The sequence below is a fragment of the Rana temporaria genome, chromosome 6 (genome assembly GCF_905171775.1).
Source record: "Rana temporaria chromosome 6, aRanTem1.1, whole genome shotgun sequence".
Taxonomy (NCBI): Eukaryota; Metazoa; Chordata; class Amphibia; order Anura; family Ranidae; genus Rana; species Rana temporaria.
In genome coordinates this window covers 140,354,913-140,371,653 of record NC_053494.1, presented here as the reverse complement: position 1 = coordinate 140,371,653, position 16,741 = coordinate 140,354,913, and the positions used below count along the sequence as shown (strand labels likewise).

Genomic DNA, 16,741 nt, shown 5'->3' with positions numbered 1-16,741 from the left:
ACGGACAGACGGTCCATGTTCATTTGATCCCCCATAGAGGAGAGCGGAGATCAGGGCGGTCTCTGCACATTGTGCGGGGACCGCCCTGTCATCTGCCGGCTCAGTGGGGCTCAACGGAGCGATCCCCGCTGAGCAAGCGGGTGTTAATGGTACGGATCCTCACGGGATCCGTATGTGGGAAAGGGCCCTTAGGGGTTGATTTACTAAAACTGGAGAGTGCAAAATCTGGTGCAGCTCTGCATAGAAACCAATCAGCTTCCAACTTCAGCTTGTTCAATTAAGCTTTGACAATAAAACCTGGAAGCTGATTGTTTTTTGTGCAGAGCTGCACCTGATTTTGCGCTCCCCATTTTTAGTAAATCAACCTCATAGGCTTACATAGAGGTGCTTTTGAAAAACAGTGTTCAACGCTTGTAAAAGGGACTTTTCGTTAAAGTTTGTGTGCTTAAACCCTAATGTTTTGTATCTGAATGATGATTATAAATCATCATTATAAGAAAATCCTGTTCAAGTGCTCGTCTGTTAAGGAACACTTCATTTTCTGATAAATGCCAAAGTTAATTTCAGTTACTGCATTCATTCAAAGTTCTCTCTGTATAAGCTTACTATATTCTTCTATATTTAGATGCCGGTGAAGTGGATGGCGCTGGAATGTATTCACTACAGGAAGTTCACCCATCAGAGTGATGTCTGGAGTTATGGCAAGTGTTCTTGCTAAATCATCTTAAATCGTCTTTATGGCACATGATAACTGGTGATTTCTGCTAGGTTGCAAGATTCAGAGTAGGTCATATTTCATTCTAGAACAAGCATAAGATGAAGAACACTTGATATGAGTTAAAATATAACACTTTCAACAAGTGTAATGTACTTGTACTGTTAGCCACAAGAAGATATTTTTTTTTTAGTATGTTCACGAACATAAAATGCTAAGCAGGAGTGAAGATTGCCCATCCTAATTCAAGAAGATCTATTTATTATAGTCCATCAAAGAAAGCATTAGAGAGAAAACGTTCAATTTCAAGAAATGTCACTTTTATGGGTTGCTTGATACCAGACCACAGTCAGGTAACCCTTAACTTACTGCAGCAAATATACTAAACACATATAGATTGATTTTAATCATAGTTGCTCAAACATAGCCTTAACATCACTTGTAATTGTAATATAAGTAGATAGGCTGGTAAGCATTTTTAACCCTGATGTCTAGATTAAGTTGAACAAGGGTCCTCCCCGATGGCGTTTGATGCTACTGCTTGTCAGGGCTTACTGTTGGAAATAAAAGTGCTGACACAATAACACTGTTATATTACACCATTACACAATTAGTTAGTTTGGTATCATACTTCTCAACAATCATCTATTACTTGCAGGTGTCACTATATGGGAACTGATGACCTTTGGAGGCAAGCCTTATGATGGAATTCCAACTCGGGAAATCCCTGATCTTCTAGAGAAAGGCGAGAGGCTTCCTCAGCCACCTGTCTGCACCATTGATGTCTACATGGTTATGGTGAAATGTAAGGTTCTGTTAGGGCCATTACACTGATGTTTTATGCTGATATCTGGCTCAAAAAAATGTCTGCTGAGGGGTAATGGAGCTCTTTTCATTCAGCACAAGCATTATGGAATATAGCCAACCCTATGAAATAATCAGTAACCCACCTCTGCACATTCCAGAGTTTATTTTACCTGCTCAAAGACTTCTACGGTAGGACATTTTGCTGTCAGGACTCACACCTTTGCATTTTTTCCCCAAACATTTTCCGTTGAAATCAACATAAGTACATTAAAACGCATGTCAACATGCATTATCTTGTGCTGCTGCATGTTTTCAATGTATGGTGCAATCCATTGTATCAGAGGTCAGCACATCAGCGTGTGTTAACACACATCTTGGTACTCTAAATGCATTGCGAGTATTGATACATGTCTTAATGTATACATTGATATGCATTTTAAAGTGTCCCATTGATTTATTGGAAGCCACATTAGACAAAAGTGCAAAGTGAGTCCAGCCTAAGGAAGCTTCTTTGTGTCCAAGTACCACTCCAATGTGCCAGAAGTGACTCAAAGATAAAGTTATTATCATTTTCAGTTCTTTGTGAGGACAATCTTATTTCACTATGTGAACTAGCTATTAGCTGAATTCGCTAAGGCTACATTCAAACCAGCGATAAAGGCCGGTGCAGAAATCATTTGTTTACAGCAGTGGCTAGGTGCAGCCGTCAGCCCCATTGACAATAATGTCAGGTCACCAGCAGCCTCAGCTAATCATAGCTCTATGCATAGCCAACAATTACCTGCAGTGATAGCTGCTGGACGCACACTGCAAGTAACTGCTGGCTGTGCAGAGAGCCAGGAATAGCTGCGGCTGCCGGCGACCTGCCATTATAGTGATGGGGGCAGTCAGCTGCACCTAGCTGCTCTAATCTGCAGCTGTATACAAAAGATTTCTGCTGCTACAATTCACACCAGCCTTAATTGCTGGTGTGAATGTAGCCTAAGGGCTTATTCACACCAGCCCCATTGATGTGTGCTGAAAAAAGGTAGGACTTTGCATTTTTACCTAATGCAAGCAGTCATGCTATAACACACCAAAACGCACTGCTGCGCATCGTGGTAAATGAACTGCCAGGTTTCAAAAAGTAAAAAAAGCAAGCCGGCACCTTGAAGTGCATCTGGTGTGAATGGGCCATATTTATTATTTGCCATTGCATTGGCTCTTATTGCTGAACATGATCATAATGGCAAATAATCATCCTTTAATTCTGTGTGTATATATATATATATATCTTTTTTTTAAGAAGGCTGCTTAATGAGAAACATGTGCTTGCTCTCACTATATGTGATGTCTTTGAAATTATTCTGATTTATGAGAAACATGAGCTTTCTCCTTCTGATATTCTTATGACTGTTTAATCATCTTCTTTTTTGACATCTGTGTTATAAGTTTACAGTCTGTGATTTCAATCTGCGTGGGAAAAATTAGATGTTTTAACTAACCTCACTTCCTACAACCCCATCTGATTATGTGACAGTAATCATAAGAGGAAAGACATGTTATTATATTACAAATTAAGTGTATCAATACATTGCATAGATAGTATGTACTTCTAGACCTTCATGTATGAGGTGGAAGGCTGTCACTTAAATTATACCTTTTATTAAAATGACTATGTAATGAAAGAGTCAGTGACTACATTTGAGCAGGAGTCACTTTGTTCACTAGTGTCTCATGCCTCATCCTTGCCATGATTGCAGACTGTATCATATAATAAAAAGCAAATAGGGCAACAGAGTTAAGCATAATGACTGTTAGAGCCGGTTCACACAGGGGCGACCTGTCAGGCGACTCAGCCGTCTGACAAGTTGCGGTCCGCAGTAGTCAATGGAACCGTTCTAATAGGAGCGACGCAAGTCACTTCCGACTTAGAAAAAGGTTCCTGTTCGACTTTCGGGGTGACTCGGGGTGACTTGCATTGACTTCAATACAGAAGTCATTTTTTGTTTTACCAGTATTTTCATTCAACTGCAATTGTATCAGTATTTACAGGCATTTCACTATTGTTACCAGCAAAAGGTTTTTTTGAATCCTATTTTTCATCCTTGGTAAACTTAACAACGTGTATGTAATGTACAGTTTTGAAATGAGTTGCTAAACTTACAAAGGATGAGGATTTAATAAATATCCAGCAGCCCCTGTATAATCAAAACATGCATATTTTATTATGTATTGTATTAAATTGGATTATTTCATACAAGCACACATGGGTCAAAGAGAATCACATGTGACCAAACAGAATCCTACCAATCATCCCCAGTAATCCTTCAGGACACATGGTATGATGACATGCATTACCCCTGCCTGACTGTGTAATACAGAGTTCGCTCTGCATCATATACAGATGCAGCAATCCAATATAAACGTACACTTCGCAGATAATGTGTATGTGTCCCACATTGTAATTAGAAAACAGCAAGGCACTTGTTCCTTGAAGTGTGCCTCTCCAGTCCATTCTTCTCATTACAAGCAAAGTCTCCCTGGAGCTTTAGGCTTCATTTAAGTGCGATTAACCACCCCCCATCCCCACGAGATGTCCCTGTTCCCTATCTGGTTTATCCTGAAAGGCCACTGCATAACGGCACTACAAACCTGTGACGATGACTGAGCCTGTTATTAATAAGAGACTTTGGGCCCGTTGTATTTTCAAGATTCTGAGTCTTGCAATGCCCCCTGCTGACTCCAGCAGATCCCAACGAGCTGCATATTTATTTATTGTGACAATAGACAGCAAAAACAAAAGCACATCTTTTCCTGTATAAGGAGATGCATTTGTTTTCCGACCAAACTAAAGACATTCAAGTTTTTAGGATATACTGAATGCATTATTATTAATTAGATTGGGCCCCTAAAGCAATGTTTTATAAGCATCCTCAATGTTTGCCTCTGAAAGTATATATAAACCCAATCACAATAGTTTCAATTAAGCCCTAACATATCAACGTGATATAAAAAGTGGTTTTCAGTATATATATATAAATAACTTGTGATCCTGCATTGATTCCTGTTCAGGCACTTCCTGTTATAGGATGACAGCACTCTGTTCTGGTCTCCCAATTGATGTCACCCTGTCACTCTGGCTTCTAATACAGACTACAAGTGGCCATTTCAACACACTTTACGCAGACATGGTCCACTAGGGTCACTATCAGGAAATAATTCCTGAGCCATCGCTAGGGTTCATGCATGTAGATAGGCAGTGACTGCAAAGGTGATCAGCAGCACTAAAATGCAATAATGGATAAAAATGTTAAATCAATTAGAAAATTAGAAAATCATGGAGAAGCACAGTGGCTAAGTGGTCAGCGCTTCTGCCTAGCTGCACTAGGGATGTTGATTTGAATCCCAACCACCTGCCTGGAGTTTATCTTTTCTCCCTGTGCTTGCGTGGGTTTCCTCCAGGTATTCTGGTTTCCTCCCAAACTCTTAAGACATGCTGATAGGTTAAGGCTGGGTTCACACTATTGCGTATTGGATGCAGGTTCACCACATCCAGTTCGCAATAGCAAGAGATTTTGACCAACTCTCTATGGAGCCGATTCACATATCTCCACTGTGGCTCCGGTACAAATTTGCATAGGAGCCCTGTGCGCCTTTTGGTCTATTTTAGGTCCGAATTCAGCCAAAAATTCAGGGTGAAATCCGACCTGAAATGGTAAACGAGGACACACTGGACCCCTGCTAGGAGTTGCATGCGACAATGGTGTGAACCCAGCCTTATTGGCTCATGGCTAAATTGGCACTGGTATGTGTATGTATGAATGAATGTAAGCTCCTTGAGGGCAGAGATTGATGTGAATGTACAATATATACTGTATTTGTAAAGCATTGCATAAGTTGATGGTGTTGTATAAGTACCTGTAATAAATAAAGGGGTCTACTTACTAAAGGCAAATAGACTGTTCACTCTGTAAGGGACTTTTCTTTCCTAATGAATGATGTTAAGTTTTGCTGACTTCCATCATCCAACCACATGCAAGAATTTTATTTTATTTTTTTAATTTTCCTTGCACATGATTTGATACTCTACAAAGTGAATTTTTACCACATTCACTGAGCTAAGGAAAAATTACCTTGCATCATGAACAGCCTGTATGCTTTTTGTAAATCAACCTCAAAGTGCTTTGAAGTGGAATACCGTTGTTATGGCAGCAGCTAGCTGCCATAACCTCAGTATCCACTTGTTCAGCGGGCGGTCCCCTTTTCCGGTAAAAAATGATTTCAGAGGTGGATTCGTCCCAAGATCACTTTAATCAGTGGCGGGAGAGGCCCCCCTCCAGCCGCACACCAGTGTCCTTCACCGCTTACCAAAGCCGCCAGCAGAGGCGATCGCGTCCCCTGCTTGGCATAGAGCTAAGTGAGGGGAAGATGGCCCCCACCCGGCCCCATACAATTGCAGGGCGGAAGCGATGTCAAAACGTCACTTCTGTCCATAGCACTTAAAGGGACTTTTTTTTAAAACTACTTTTTTTTTTTTTTTTTCTTATTGCATTTTAGTGTAAATATGAGATCTGAGGTCTCATATTTAAGAGGTCCTGACATGCTTTTTTTCTATTACAAGGAATATTTACATTCCTTGTAATAGGAATAAAAGTGACAATTTTTTTTTTTTTAACCTCCCTGGCGGTATGATTCTTTCAGAAAAAACATGCTAAAAGCGGTACCATTATTTGCAAGGAAATTTGGCGTTTTATATTGTAGGTCTGTAATTTTTAGAAATAACTCACTTAAATCTGACCAAACAAGATTCTAATAGGCATCCTGTGTATTACATTTTTTTAAAAACAAAATTATAAATTATAATATAATAAATAATTATAAATAATTATAACAAATAATAATATAATTATAATAAAAATTATTCAATAATGTAATCAAATCAAAATCACTGAAATTTGCTCAGTTGCAGAATTGTCGCTGTCATTACTTTTATTTTTTTATGACGAATTTCCCCACAAATCGCTATCGCACAATTCTGCAAGTGATTATAATTTATTATCGCTGTTTTTTAGCTGATCTAAAACTATTTTTGACATAAAGGGACACTTTTGGTTGCTATGGACAATCTACAGTTTGCAGGGAGAAAAAAAGGTTTTTATTATATAAAATGACATGCAGGACACTGGGCAGACCACTAGGGACAGGGGGGGTGTGTTTTTTTTACATACAGTACTGTAATCTATAAGATTACAGTATACTGTGTGTATAGTGTTTGTTTACGTTTTTGAATTTGGCGCCGTTCTCCGTCCCCGTGCGTCGTAACGTCGCAGGGAACGGAGATCGGCGTCACACGGAGGCACTATGTGAATCGAGCGAGGTCCCGCTCGCTCACACAGCGCGGTGGCATCACTGGATCCAGGGACAAGGTAAGTAAAAAGTGCCTGTGGATCTAGCGAGGCAAGCCCGAGACTGACACGGGGTTACCGATAGTAGCAAGAAAATCTAACCCCGTGTCAGTCTCGGGAAGACCGCCAGGGAGGTTAAAGAACAAATAAAATAAAAAATAAAAAGTAAAATAAAAATATATATTTTTTTTAGCTAAGCTTCCAGTGACCAGTATGAGAGATTGAAAGAGATAACACCAAATTTAACACACCTGCTCCCCATTCACATCTGAGGCCTTGTAACACTAACGAGTGACATGACATCGGGGAGGGAAAATGGCTAATTGGACTTTTTCACTTAGGGGTGTACTCACTTTTGTTGCCAGCGATTTAGACATTAATGGCCGTGTGTTGAGTTATTTTGAGGGGATAACAAATTTACACTGTTATACAAGCTGTACACTCACTACTTTTCATTGTAGCAATCTGTAATTTCTTCAGTGTTGTCACATGAAAAGATATAATAAAATATTTACAAAAATGTGAAGGAGTGTACTCACTTTTGTGAGATACTGTAGATCATCCTAGACCATAACACTGCCCCTTTGTTCCCCTGTATTCCTTTGTTCCCCAGAGAACCCATGGCAGGGAGAATAGCTTGCAAGCTCCTCTGAATGCACAGCATTCAGTACACACAGTAAGACCACCTTAAGTGGAAGCCAATTAACTTACCCTGTTTTTGGATGAAACTCACACAAACATCCAGAAAACATATGAAATTTATGCAGATAGCGTGCTTGCTGGAGATCAAACCCAGTACCCCAGGCTGCAAGACAAGAGCAATAATTACGTAGACGCCATGGAATATGTGAAGGCCAGTAACAAACTGAAATATTTAAAATAATAATATAACAAGAAATGGTGAGCAGGACAGAAGCCAGGGTGGTGCTAGCAAAGATTGGCAGATTAACTTACACAATATGAACCTACCAGGTCCTGCATTGGTCCTTGTGCAGGCACTTCCTGTTGTAGGATGATAAAACTCTGTCCCAGGCTCCACATTGTTCTTCTTTGTTGTCAACCTGTCACACTGGCTAACAGAGACTACGGCCCGGATTCACAAAGCACTTACGCCGACGTATCTATGCGCCGTGCCCACAAACTAAGATGCAAATATGCGCCGTGCCCACAAACTAAGATACGCCTAAAAACAGGCTTCATCCGACCAACGTAACTTGTCTATGCCGGCGTAGAGTAGGCGCATATTTACGCTGGGGGCATTTGGCGCTCCCATTGATTTTCTATTCACATATGCAAATGAGGGAGATACGCCGATTCACGAATGTACGTGCGCCCGACGCAGTGCGCGTTAAGTCATACGTCTGGCGTAAAGTTATGCCCCATAAAGGAGGTGTAACTCAGCAGCATCCATGCAAAGGGCTGCACCAGGGAACACAAGCCAACGTATTTTACGTAGTTTACGTAGGACGTGAATATGACTAGGCGTAGGTTACGTTTACGCCGTAGGCAGTAATCCGGCGTATCTTATGGAGTAGTTCCGACGTGATTCTGCATGCTGGGATGCGTCCACGGGACGGCGCATGCGCCGTTCATTATACGTATCTGTCTGAGACTCAGCCCATCATTTGCCTGGGGTCACGCCTCATTTGCATGGCTCACGCTCCCACTTCCACATACGCCGACTTACGCCTAGGAAACCCAGCGCAGATTTGGCAGCACTGGCTTTGTGAATCCAGTGCTTGCCTCTCTGCGCTACGTCGGCGTAGCGTATATGAGATACGCTACGGCAGCATAAATATGCGCTGATGTCTGTGAATCCGGGCCTACAAGTGTCTATTTCAACACACTTTACCCAGACATGGCCTATTGGGCTCACCATCAAGAAACCAGTCCTAAAAATTATGTGCAGCCATAGTTGGAGTATGTGCATGCAGGCAGGCCATTCCTGCAAATAGGCTGCAGTAAATAAGCACCAATGAGATGTGGCAAATGTTAAAACAGGCAAAAATCAAACATTTCATTAAAAAAAAATTGGGTTTATGATAAAATTATGCAATTCTGTCTGACTTTATCTATTTTTGGGGTTTCTACATCAGCTCTAGATTATATTGTTATTAATATGTAGCCCTTGATTGTTCTGTAGAGAAAGATGAACCACTTAAGACCCCGACCATTATGCAGGTTAAGGATCTTGTCCCTTTTTGCGTTTCGGCACTGCGTCGCTTTAACTGACAATTGCGTGGTCGTGCGACATGGCTCCCAAACAAAAGAGCTTTCTTTTGGTGGTATTTGATTACCACTGCGGTTTTTATTTTTTGCGCTATAAACAAAAATAGAGCAACAATTTTGAAAAATATTCAATATTTTTTACTTTTTGCTATAATAAATGTCCCCAAAAAATATATAAGAAAACGTTTTTTTTTCCTCAGTTTAGGCCGATACGTATTCTTCTACATATTTTTGGTAAAAAAAATCGCAATAAGCATTTATTGATTGGTTTGCGCAAAAGTTATAGCGTTTACAAAATAGGGGATAGTTTTATGGCATTTTTATAAATATTTTTTTTTTACTAGTAATCGCGGCGATCAGCGATTTTTTTTGTAATTGCGACATAATGGTGGACACATCAGACACTTTTGACACATTTTTGGGACCATTGTCATTTTCACAACGAAAAGTGCTATAAAAATGCACTGATTACTGTGAAAATGACAATGGCAGTGAAGGAGTTAACCACTAGGGGCGCTAAGGGGTTAAGTGTGCCCTAAGGGAGTGATTCTTACTGTAGGGGGGCGTGGCTGTAGGTGTGATGTCACTGATCATCGTTCCCTATAACAGGGCACAGACGATCAGTGACACTGCCACACAGAAGAACGTTCTTCAGCTCCTGCGACCCGATCGCGGGACACCGGTGGCGATCGGGTCCGCAGGTCCTGCGGGTGCGGTCACGAAGCTTCAGACCGGGTCGCGAGCGCGCGTGCGACCCATGGCCTCGGCTCTTACAGGCGACGGACAGGTAGGTGCCTGTGCCCAGCCGTTCCATTCTGCCGACGTATATCGGCATTAGGTGGTCCTCAAGTGGTTAAATAATTTCCATTTAAAACTAAAGTTTAACCACTTGCTGACTGCAATACGTATATTTACGCTGCGGTTTACCAGGATTATGGCTGAAGATATTAACCATAACACTGGAATTGTTTTTTTCAGCCAGCTTTCTCTTGAAAGCATTCCGAGTCGTTGAACCGCTTTCAGAAGTTTCAAGTTTCTCAGGCTTATCGTTTCTGTCGGCTCGCCCAAGAAACGATCTGATGGTGCAGCCGGCTGATCGCAGTGGCAATAAAAGACTAGATTGTCTTTGATCGCCTCTTTGGCCTTGGAGGAGCGAAGCAATGTCATGTCATCACTTCCGGTCTAGGGTGGAAGTAAACGATTCTTTTTTTTAAGGAAAAGATCTTTTGCTTTTGGAGGTAAAGGAGAGATTTGGGGTCTTTTTCACCCCAGATCTCTCCATAAAGAAGACCTTTCTATTAGAAGGGATGTTTACATTCCTCGTAATAGGAATAAATGTAATAAAATAAAGAAAAAAAAATAAGGCGCTCTGTGCTCACGTGCACAAGTGAACACATACGTAAATCACACACGCATATGTAAGCAGTGTTTGCACCACGCATGTGAGAAATCACCACCAACGTTAGAGCGAGATCAATAATTCTAGTGCTAGACCTCCTCTGTAACTCTAAACAGGTTACCTGTAAACGCATTTAAAGTGTCACCTATGGAGATTCTTCAGTACTGTAGTTTATCGCCATTCCACGAGCATGCGCAATTTTAAAGCATGACATGTGAGGTATCTATTTACTCAGCAAAACATAATCTTTCATATTATACAAAAAAGGGGTATATATATTACAAGTATGGCATGACATAAAAAATTGCAATGATCGCCCTTTTATTCCCTAGGGCAGTGATGGCGAACCTGTGGCACGCGTGCCACAGCCGGCACACCGAGCCCTCTCTGTGGGCACGTGAGAAAATCCTGTACTGACTCTGTATATCGCGTCCACAGCTCCCCTTCACATAGAACTACATCTCCCATAAGTCTCTGGAGCCAGGGATGATGTGTCTAGGATGGGCGTGGACGAGATGAAGGGTTGCTCCGGGTTGGATGGCAGGCGGAACATGTGGTGGGGATTGAGCCAATGGGGGGCCGTGTCTAGGATGGGGCGTGGACGAGATGAAGGGTTTCTCCGGGTTGGATGGCAGGCAGAACACGTGGTGGGTATTGAGCCAATGGGGGGCCGTGATGGTGCCTACTGAAGCTGCCCAATCACAGGCCGTTCTTATGCCCGGGAACTAACTGAGTCGGCTGATGCATTGGAGTGCTGTGGCAATCATTAAAGTAAGTGTACATGCTGTGTGGGGAATAAATGTGTTTAGCTGTGTACACTGTTTCTGTGCCTCTTCAAATAGAATCTATTCCTTTAGGACTTTTTTTTTCTTCTTGTTCCCAACATTGCCATAAAATATGGAATTGTATGGTCAGAATAATGTTGTTTATATGCGGTCTGTGTTATATGCGGTCTGTGTTACAGCAGATGTCTCATGCTTTGTGTTGGCTATTCAGGTTTATCTGGCTGGAAATGCCTGCTAGATTTTGCAGAGATCACTGCAGTACAGTGTGAGATGTAAATACATATAGTTTTTGTCCCTGCCATCCCCCTGTATTTCATGATACCAGAGTCACATGACAGACAGTCCAGAATCACTGGCATTATACAGAGAGGTGTAGAGATGTTGCTTGGAGTTTGCATTTGACGTGCAATGAACTGCACAGGCATTGTGAGTGAACCATTGGTAAAGCATTGATACAGTTGTCTTTGAATGTTCACTTTCAGAAGGATGTTTCCTGGACATTGAGGACTATGAAGATAGTCAGGAATGAGAGATTTTCTAAGTAGTCTTCTGCTACAGCAATGCAGGGCAACCAGTATGTCTTCAGCTGGAGTAGAACTACAGATCTCAACATGCCTTAACCAAAGAGAGCATAATGTGTACCATCAGGGAATGGGGGGACTGGGAAGTTCTGGTTGCATGTCACCCCCTGTAACAGGATTTGTTTATCATCCAGCCAGTGCTTCTACTGAACAACTAGTAATTTATAGTACACCTGTCATGCAACTTGAGTGTATTGAATATTAATGTATAGTTAGAATAGTGATACTGAAATTTGATTGTGCAATGCTAGGACAGCTTCCAAAAAATTTAACTTTTGTCAAATGTGTTCTAGTTTTAGATCTTCTTGTACAAAACACCGACTACATAGTGAATACACAATGATTTCTGATGTGTCCCATGTTCACCCCCAGACATCATATCCCACGCTCATCAAGTTCTGTATATGTTGGCACTTTGGAATAAATACGATGATTTTGCGTTGCAGTTTGGGCACTCGGACTTAAAAAGGTTCGCCATCACTGCCCTAGGGTCTCTGCTAATAAAATATACATATAAAATGTTTGGGGGTTATAAGTAATTTCCTATAAAAAAAATACTGATTTAAACTTGTAAACAAAAAGTGCCAGCAAAAAGCCTTGTCTTCAAGTCCTCCTTGGTTCCTTTTTTTTTCGCCATCATCACCATGCTAGTTACATTTCTAAAACAAAACATTTCTATTTTTTATTTATTTTTATTGTGGATCCAGTGGGGTAGCGTGGGTTGTCAGCACCCGGGCAGGGCAAGAGGTTTGCACCCCCTAAAGCACAGATTTTTAGCACTCTCTGAGTCCCTGCCACTAGTACAGTAGTACTCTGACCAACCTGATTTCTACACCGACCTACCTGATCACTATACTTACCTACCTGATTCACACACTGACCACTAAACTGACCTATCCGATTGCTATACTGACCACTACACTGACCTACCTGATTCCTATACTGACCTGCCACCCTCCTTCCCCCAGTCTCTGCACGGTCACAATCCCTGGGATCATCGTGGATGGTCTTCAGTGTACATTTACTCACTGCTGTGTCAGTGTCACCGCTGGAGCCTAAGCCGGGACTGCACCGGAACTTCTTTCTCATAGCAAAGCGGAAGAGCTCACAGTTTCCTGCCACCATGCCCCTCTAAATTTTGCGCCCGGGGCAACCGACCCCCTGCCCCCCCACGCTACGCCACTGTGTGGATCCAGTAATGTCATCACTGGGTCTCTGTGCTTCTCTGTGCAATGCAAACAGAGCATCATTCCTCTTAAGAGCCCCCAGCCCTAAAGCAAGCAGCAGACTGGCTCTTGGGAGGAGTTATGTCAAAATGCCTTAATGTGAAAAATTCAAGGTAGCCTCAAAAAAATGCTCAAAGAAACAAATATAGATAGTGGTACCATCATCCAGGAAATTAGAAATGTAGAGATCGGAAATTTGGTCCCCAAACCAAAATTCCCAAAAGGGGTAGGGCCAATTGGACTATCTCGGTACAGGTTGAAAAATATGTTCAAAGGTGAAACACATATATAGAAAAATATATATAAAGTTTTATTAATACAAAATTAATAGAAAACAACACATAATCATATACAAATTAAAAGCATGGTGACAAACCAGTAAATTTGGTGCCCAAGGAGGGGAAGATCACAGTGGGATTGTAGGTCACAAAAAGCATCTCGACTAGTTTTGCGGTCTATTGCCGCTTCATCAGGAGAAAATCTGTAATTTGATTTAAAAGAATATCGATAATAATGCAGTTGACCAAGTTAATAGTACAATCTCACACAGTAATAAAAATGGAGAAATGTACATGGGGAAAAGGAGAGCAGGGCTGCTTACCTATGACCAGTGGTGTATTTAGGTTTTGTGCTGCCCTAGGCCTGACTAAACTCGTGCACCCCCTAATTTAAATATGACCCACCCCCTTCCTGTCAAGGCCACACCCCTTTCTGTTTAAGACCCACCCTGACATTTTCGAGTGGGGACACTAGTTCTCAATGCCTGGGTGGGGGGAATGGATTCCCTTAATTTACATAGATTTCCTATCACTTCCTGTTTGGCTATGGGGCAGAAAGTGAAGGGAAATCTCTGCAATGGGACAGGGATGGCAAAAAAATAAACTGACAGGGGCTCAAACCCTCCCTTACTCTATCCAAAATGAAAAAAAAAAGTGTTGCCTATAGTTCTACTTTAAGCACAATCTTCTGATAATTTTATGGAGATAACTAAGAAGATATAACCATGCCAATGGTACAGCAGAAAACATATAGCACAGTGAGGAAGGTGTGTGGTTCAGGATGATAGGACAGTCAAAATTAGAAACAGCTTGCGTTACACCAACAGTGTAGCACAAGCCAGCGGGGACACTTTCCGCGCTGCCCCCCTGCAAAGTGCTGCCCTAGGCCTGGGCCTTGTTGGCCTAGGCCAGGTTACAGCATTACCTATGACCCTGGCTGATATGGGGCTAAGGAGCCTAGGAATACCTTCTCCTTCAGAGTGATATCCACCCATTAAGGAGAAGGTATTCCTAGGCTAGCATTTGCATGCATACTGCCCTTAGTAACATATAAATGGGATGCTTAGCATCCACAATTGAAGGAACTGAAATTCAATGAATGAAAGTTGTGGGCTAGGGACAGTCGGACTAGAGAGGAAAGGGTTCAATAAAGCTGGGTGTCTTCCAGCCAGGAAATTAGGTAAACTCTGACTTGCTGCAGCTGCTAATGCACACTGAGAAAAGCTCACAGTGTGCAGTGAAATCAGACTAAGCATTTTTGATACAGGAGAGGAGACTGTACAACTGTGCAAAACAGAAGGCAAGGTTGGATTTTAACGATCACAATGTTGTTTTTCTACTCACGACCTAAATGACCAGCTGTAAGTAGGTAGACTGTGCGCACAAGAGTTAAATCCCTGTGAGCTTCACCGCAAATACATTGAAATGCTCTGTACTTTATCTTTTTTGTGTAAGCACAGAAAGGACATGCACCAGTAAACAGGGGGCTTGAGCAGAAGAGAGAGAGGGAGAGGGAGGCAGGGACATGATATATATGGTTTTCTGTAATGCTTTGTTCTGGAGAGAGACACGTATTTCACCTTGGCACAAATAACGAACTTCTCCTCTGCCAGAGGGCCCAGCAAAGCATTGAAAATGACTTTACCCTTTTCCTGCCATTAGAGACAGCAATATAGTCCCATATGGAGCTTTACATACCATTTATTAGTTAAAGCAATGATTGGATGAAAGGTGTGCACAGCATTTATTAATTCAAGGGCCAAGGGAAAAAGGAAGTGTTTTTCATACCAACCAACCAATCAGATTTCATTGTTCTAAGACATCTTAAAAAAAAAACAAGCATTTGCACGTTGTGGGTGGTTATGCTAATACAATCTAATTAGTTCCCATTCATACTAATAATCCTCGGTATACTGTAGCTGTTTTTTTTGTTTTGTTTTTTATAATTGGTACGTGGGAGGTTGTATTGATCACCCCGCTCTAAACACAAAATAATCTATAATGGGCTGCCTAAGAAACAGGGAAGATAAAAGGTGCAAATATTTGAGAAATGTAGGAAGCAAGAAGATCACAATATCTTATTGAATGTAAACAAGAAGCCATTAAATCAAAAGACAAGGGTTTGGCAGCAATGCAGGCTTTTATGACATTTAGGAGAGCCTCTGGCAGGGTATTATTACATGTGTTTATTACTCCACAACAAACCATAGATTAAATAATCGAATAAAAAAGAGTAAAATGTTTTTATAGAATAAGGATAAGAAAGATTGGGAGGAAGGGCAGTAACGCATAACAACCAATCAGTAATCATCCTTTGACATACTGCCTGTTCATATTTCATAAAGCTTGCAACCTTATTGTAGGGATAGTAAATAAGCGATATTGCGCTAAGTGCATACAGAGTAAATTCAATTATGTAAATGACACGGATGATCTGTGACCGACAGCAGCTCTCACAACAATGTACACTTCATAACAAAAATTTAAATCAAAACCTGTAGTGCTGTCAAACCATGAACTTAATGATTAAAGTGCAAAAAAAAAATCTAAAATAATGCAATAAAGATAAAAACGTGAAAAAATTAAATAGGGGAAAAGAAAAATTATTATTAATAGTCCAAATGTCCCGATTCCACATCCATAAAGTGAACTCAAAACGTGTGCTGATCCAATGTTCAATTTGTGATGACACCCAGTGCTCCCCACAGGATAGACAGGGTAAGTATATCTGCTTACCAGATTTTAAGACCCTCCTGGGTCTTTCTGCAAATTAGAGAGTTTTCACCCCTCACTATGGGCTCAACCGCATTCACTACCCAGCCTGCTTAATTGGATTCCACAGTTATCATCAGTTAAGGAAACTTCAGAGTCCGGTCACACATTCATCATATGAAAGAGGATCTTTTTGCTGTTCCGTGATAGGCCGAACACTCCGCTTCCCAGGAGACACTGTATTTAGTGTTCCGCCTATCATGGATGTCCTCTCGTCCTCGGTCTCAGATGAGAGGGCATCTGTGATAGGCGAAACGCTAAACACAGTGTCTCCTGGGAAGCGGAGTGTTTGGCCTATCACGGAACAGCAGAAAGAGGGGCACGTTTTTTTAAAAAAGGACGGCCACGATCTGCATGTCACGGTCCCGAATAAGGTAAGCATTAGGTTACCGGCGTATAAGACGACCCCCGACTTTGAAGAAGAATTTCAAGGGTTAGAAAGTCGTCTTATACGCCGGAAAATATGGTATGCTCAAAATGGAAACATTTGTTTTTACAGCACCCTCCACGAATGTCCAGACATCACCACTGCTCCATGCTTAGCCTGACGTACGTTTCGTCC

General features: G+C 41.5%; 1 protein-coding gene across 1 annotated transcript in view; it reads left to right on the top strand.

Annotated features, from left to right (window-relative positions):
- Nucleotides 1-16,741, top strand: part of ERBB4 (erb-b2 receptor tyrosine kinase 4) — a 1,211,692-nt gene that overhangs the window by 1,138,577 nt on the left and 56,374 nt on the right. The window contains exons 22-23 of the mRNA XM_040358486.1: nt 626-701; nt 1,374-1,520. Of these exons, the coding sequence (XP_040214420.1) occupies nt 626-701; nt 1,374-1,520 (223 nt within the window). The remainder of the gene's footprint in view (nt 1-625; nt 702-1,373; nt 1,521-16,741) is intronic.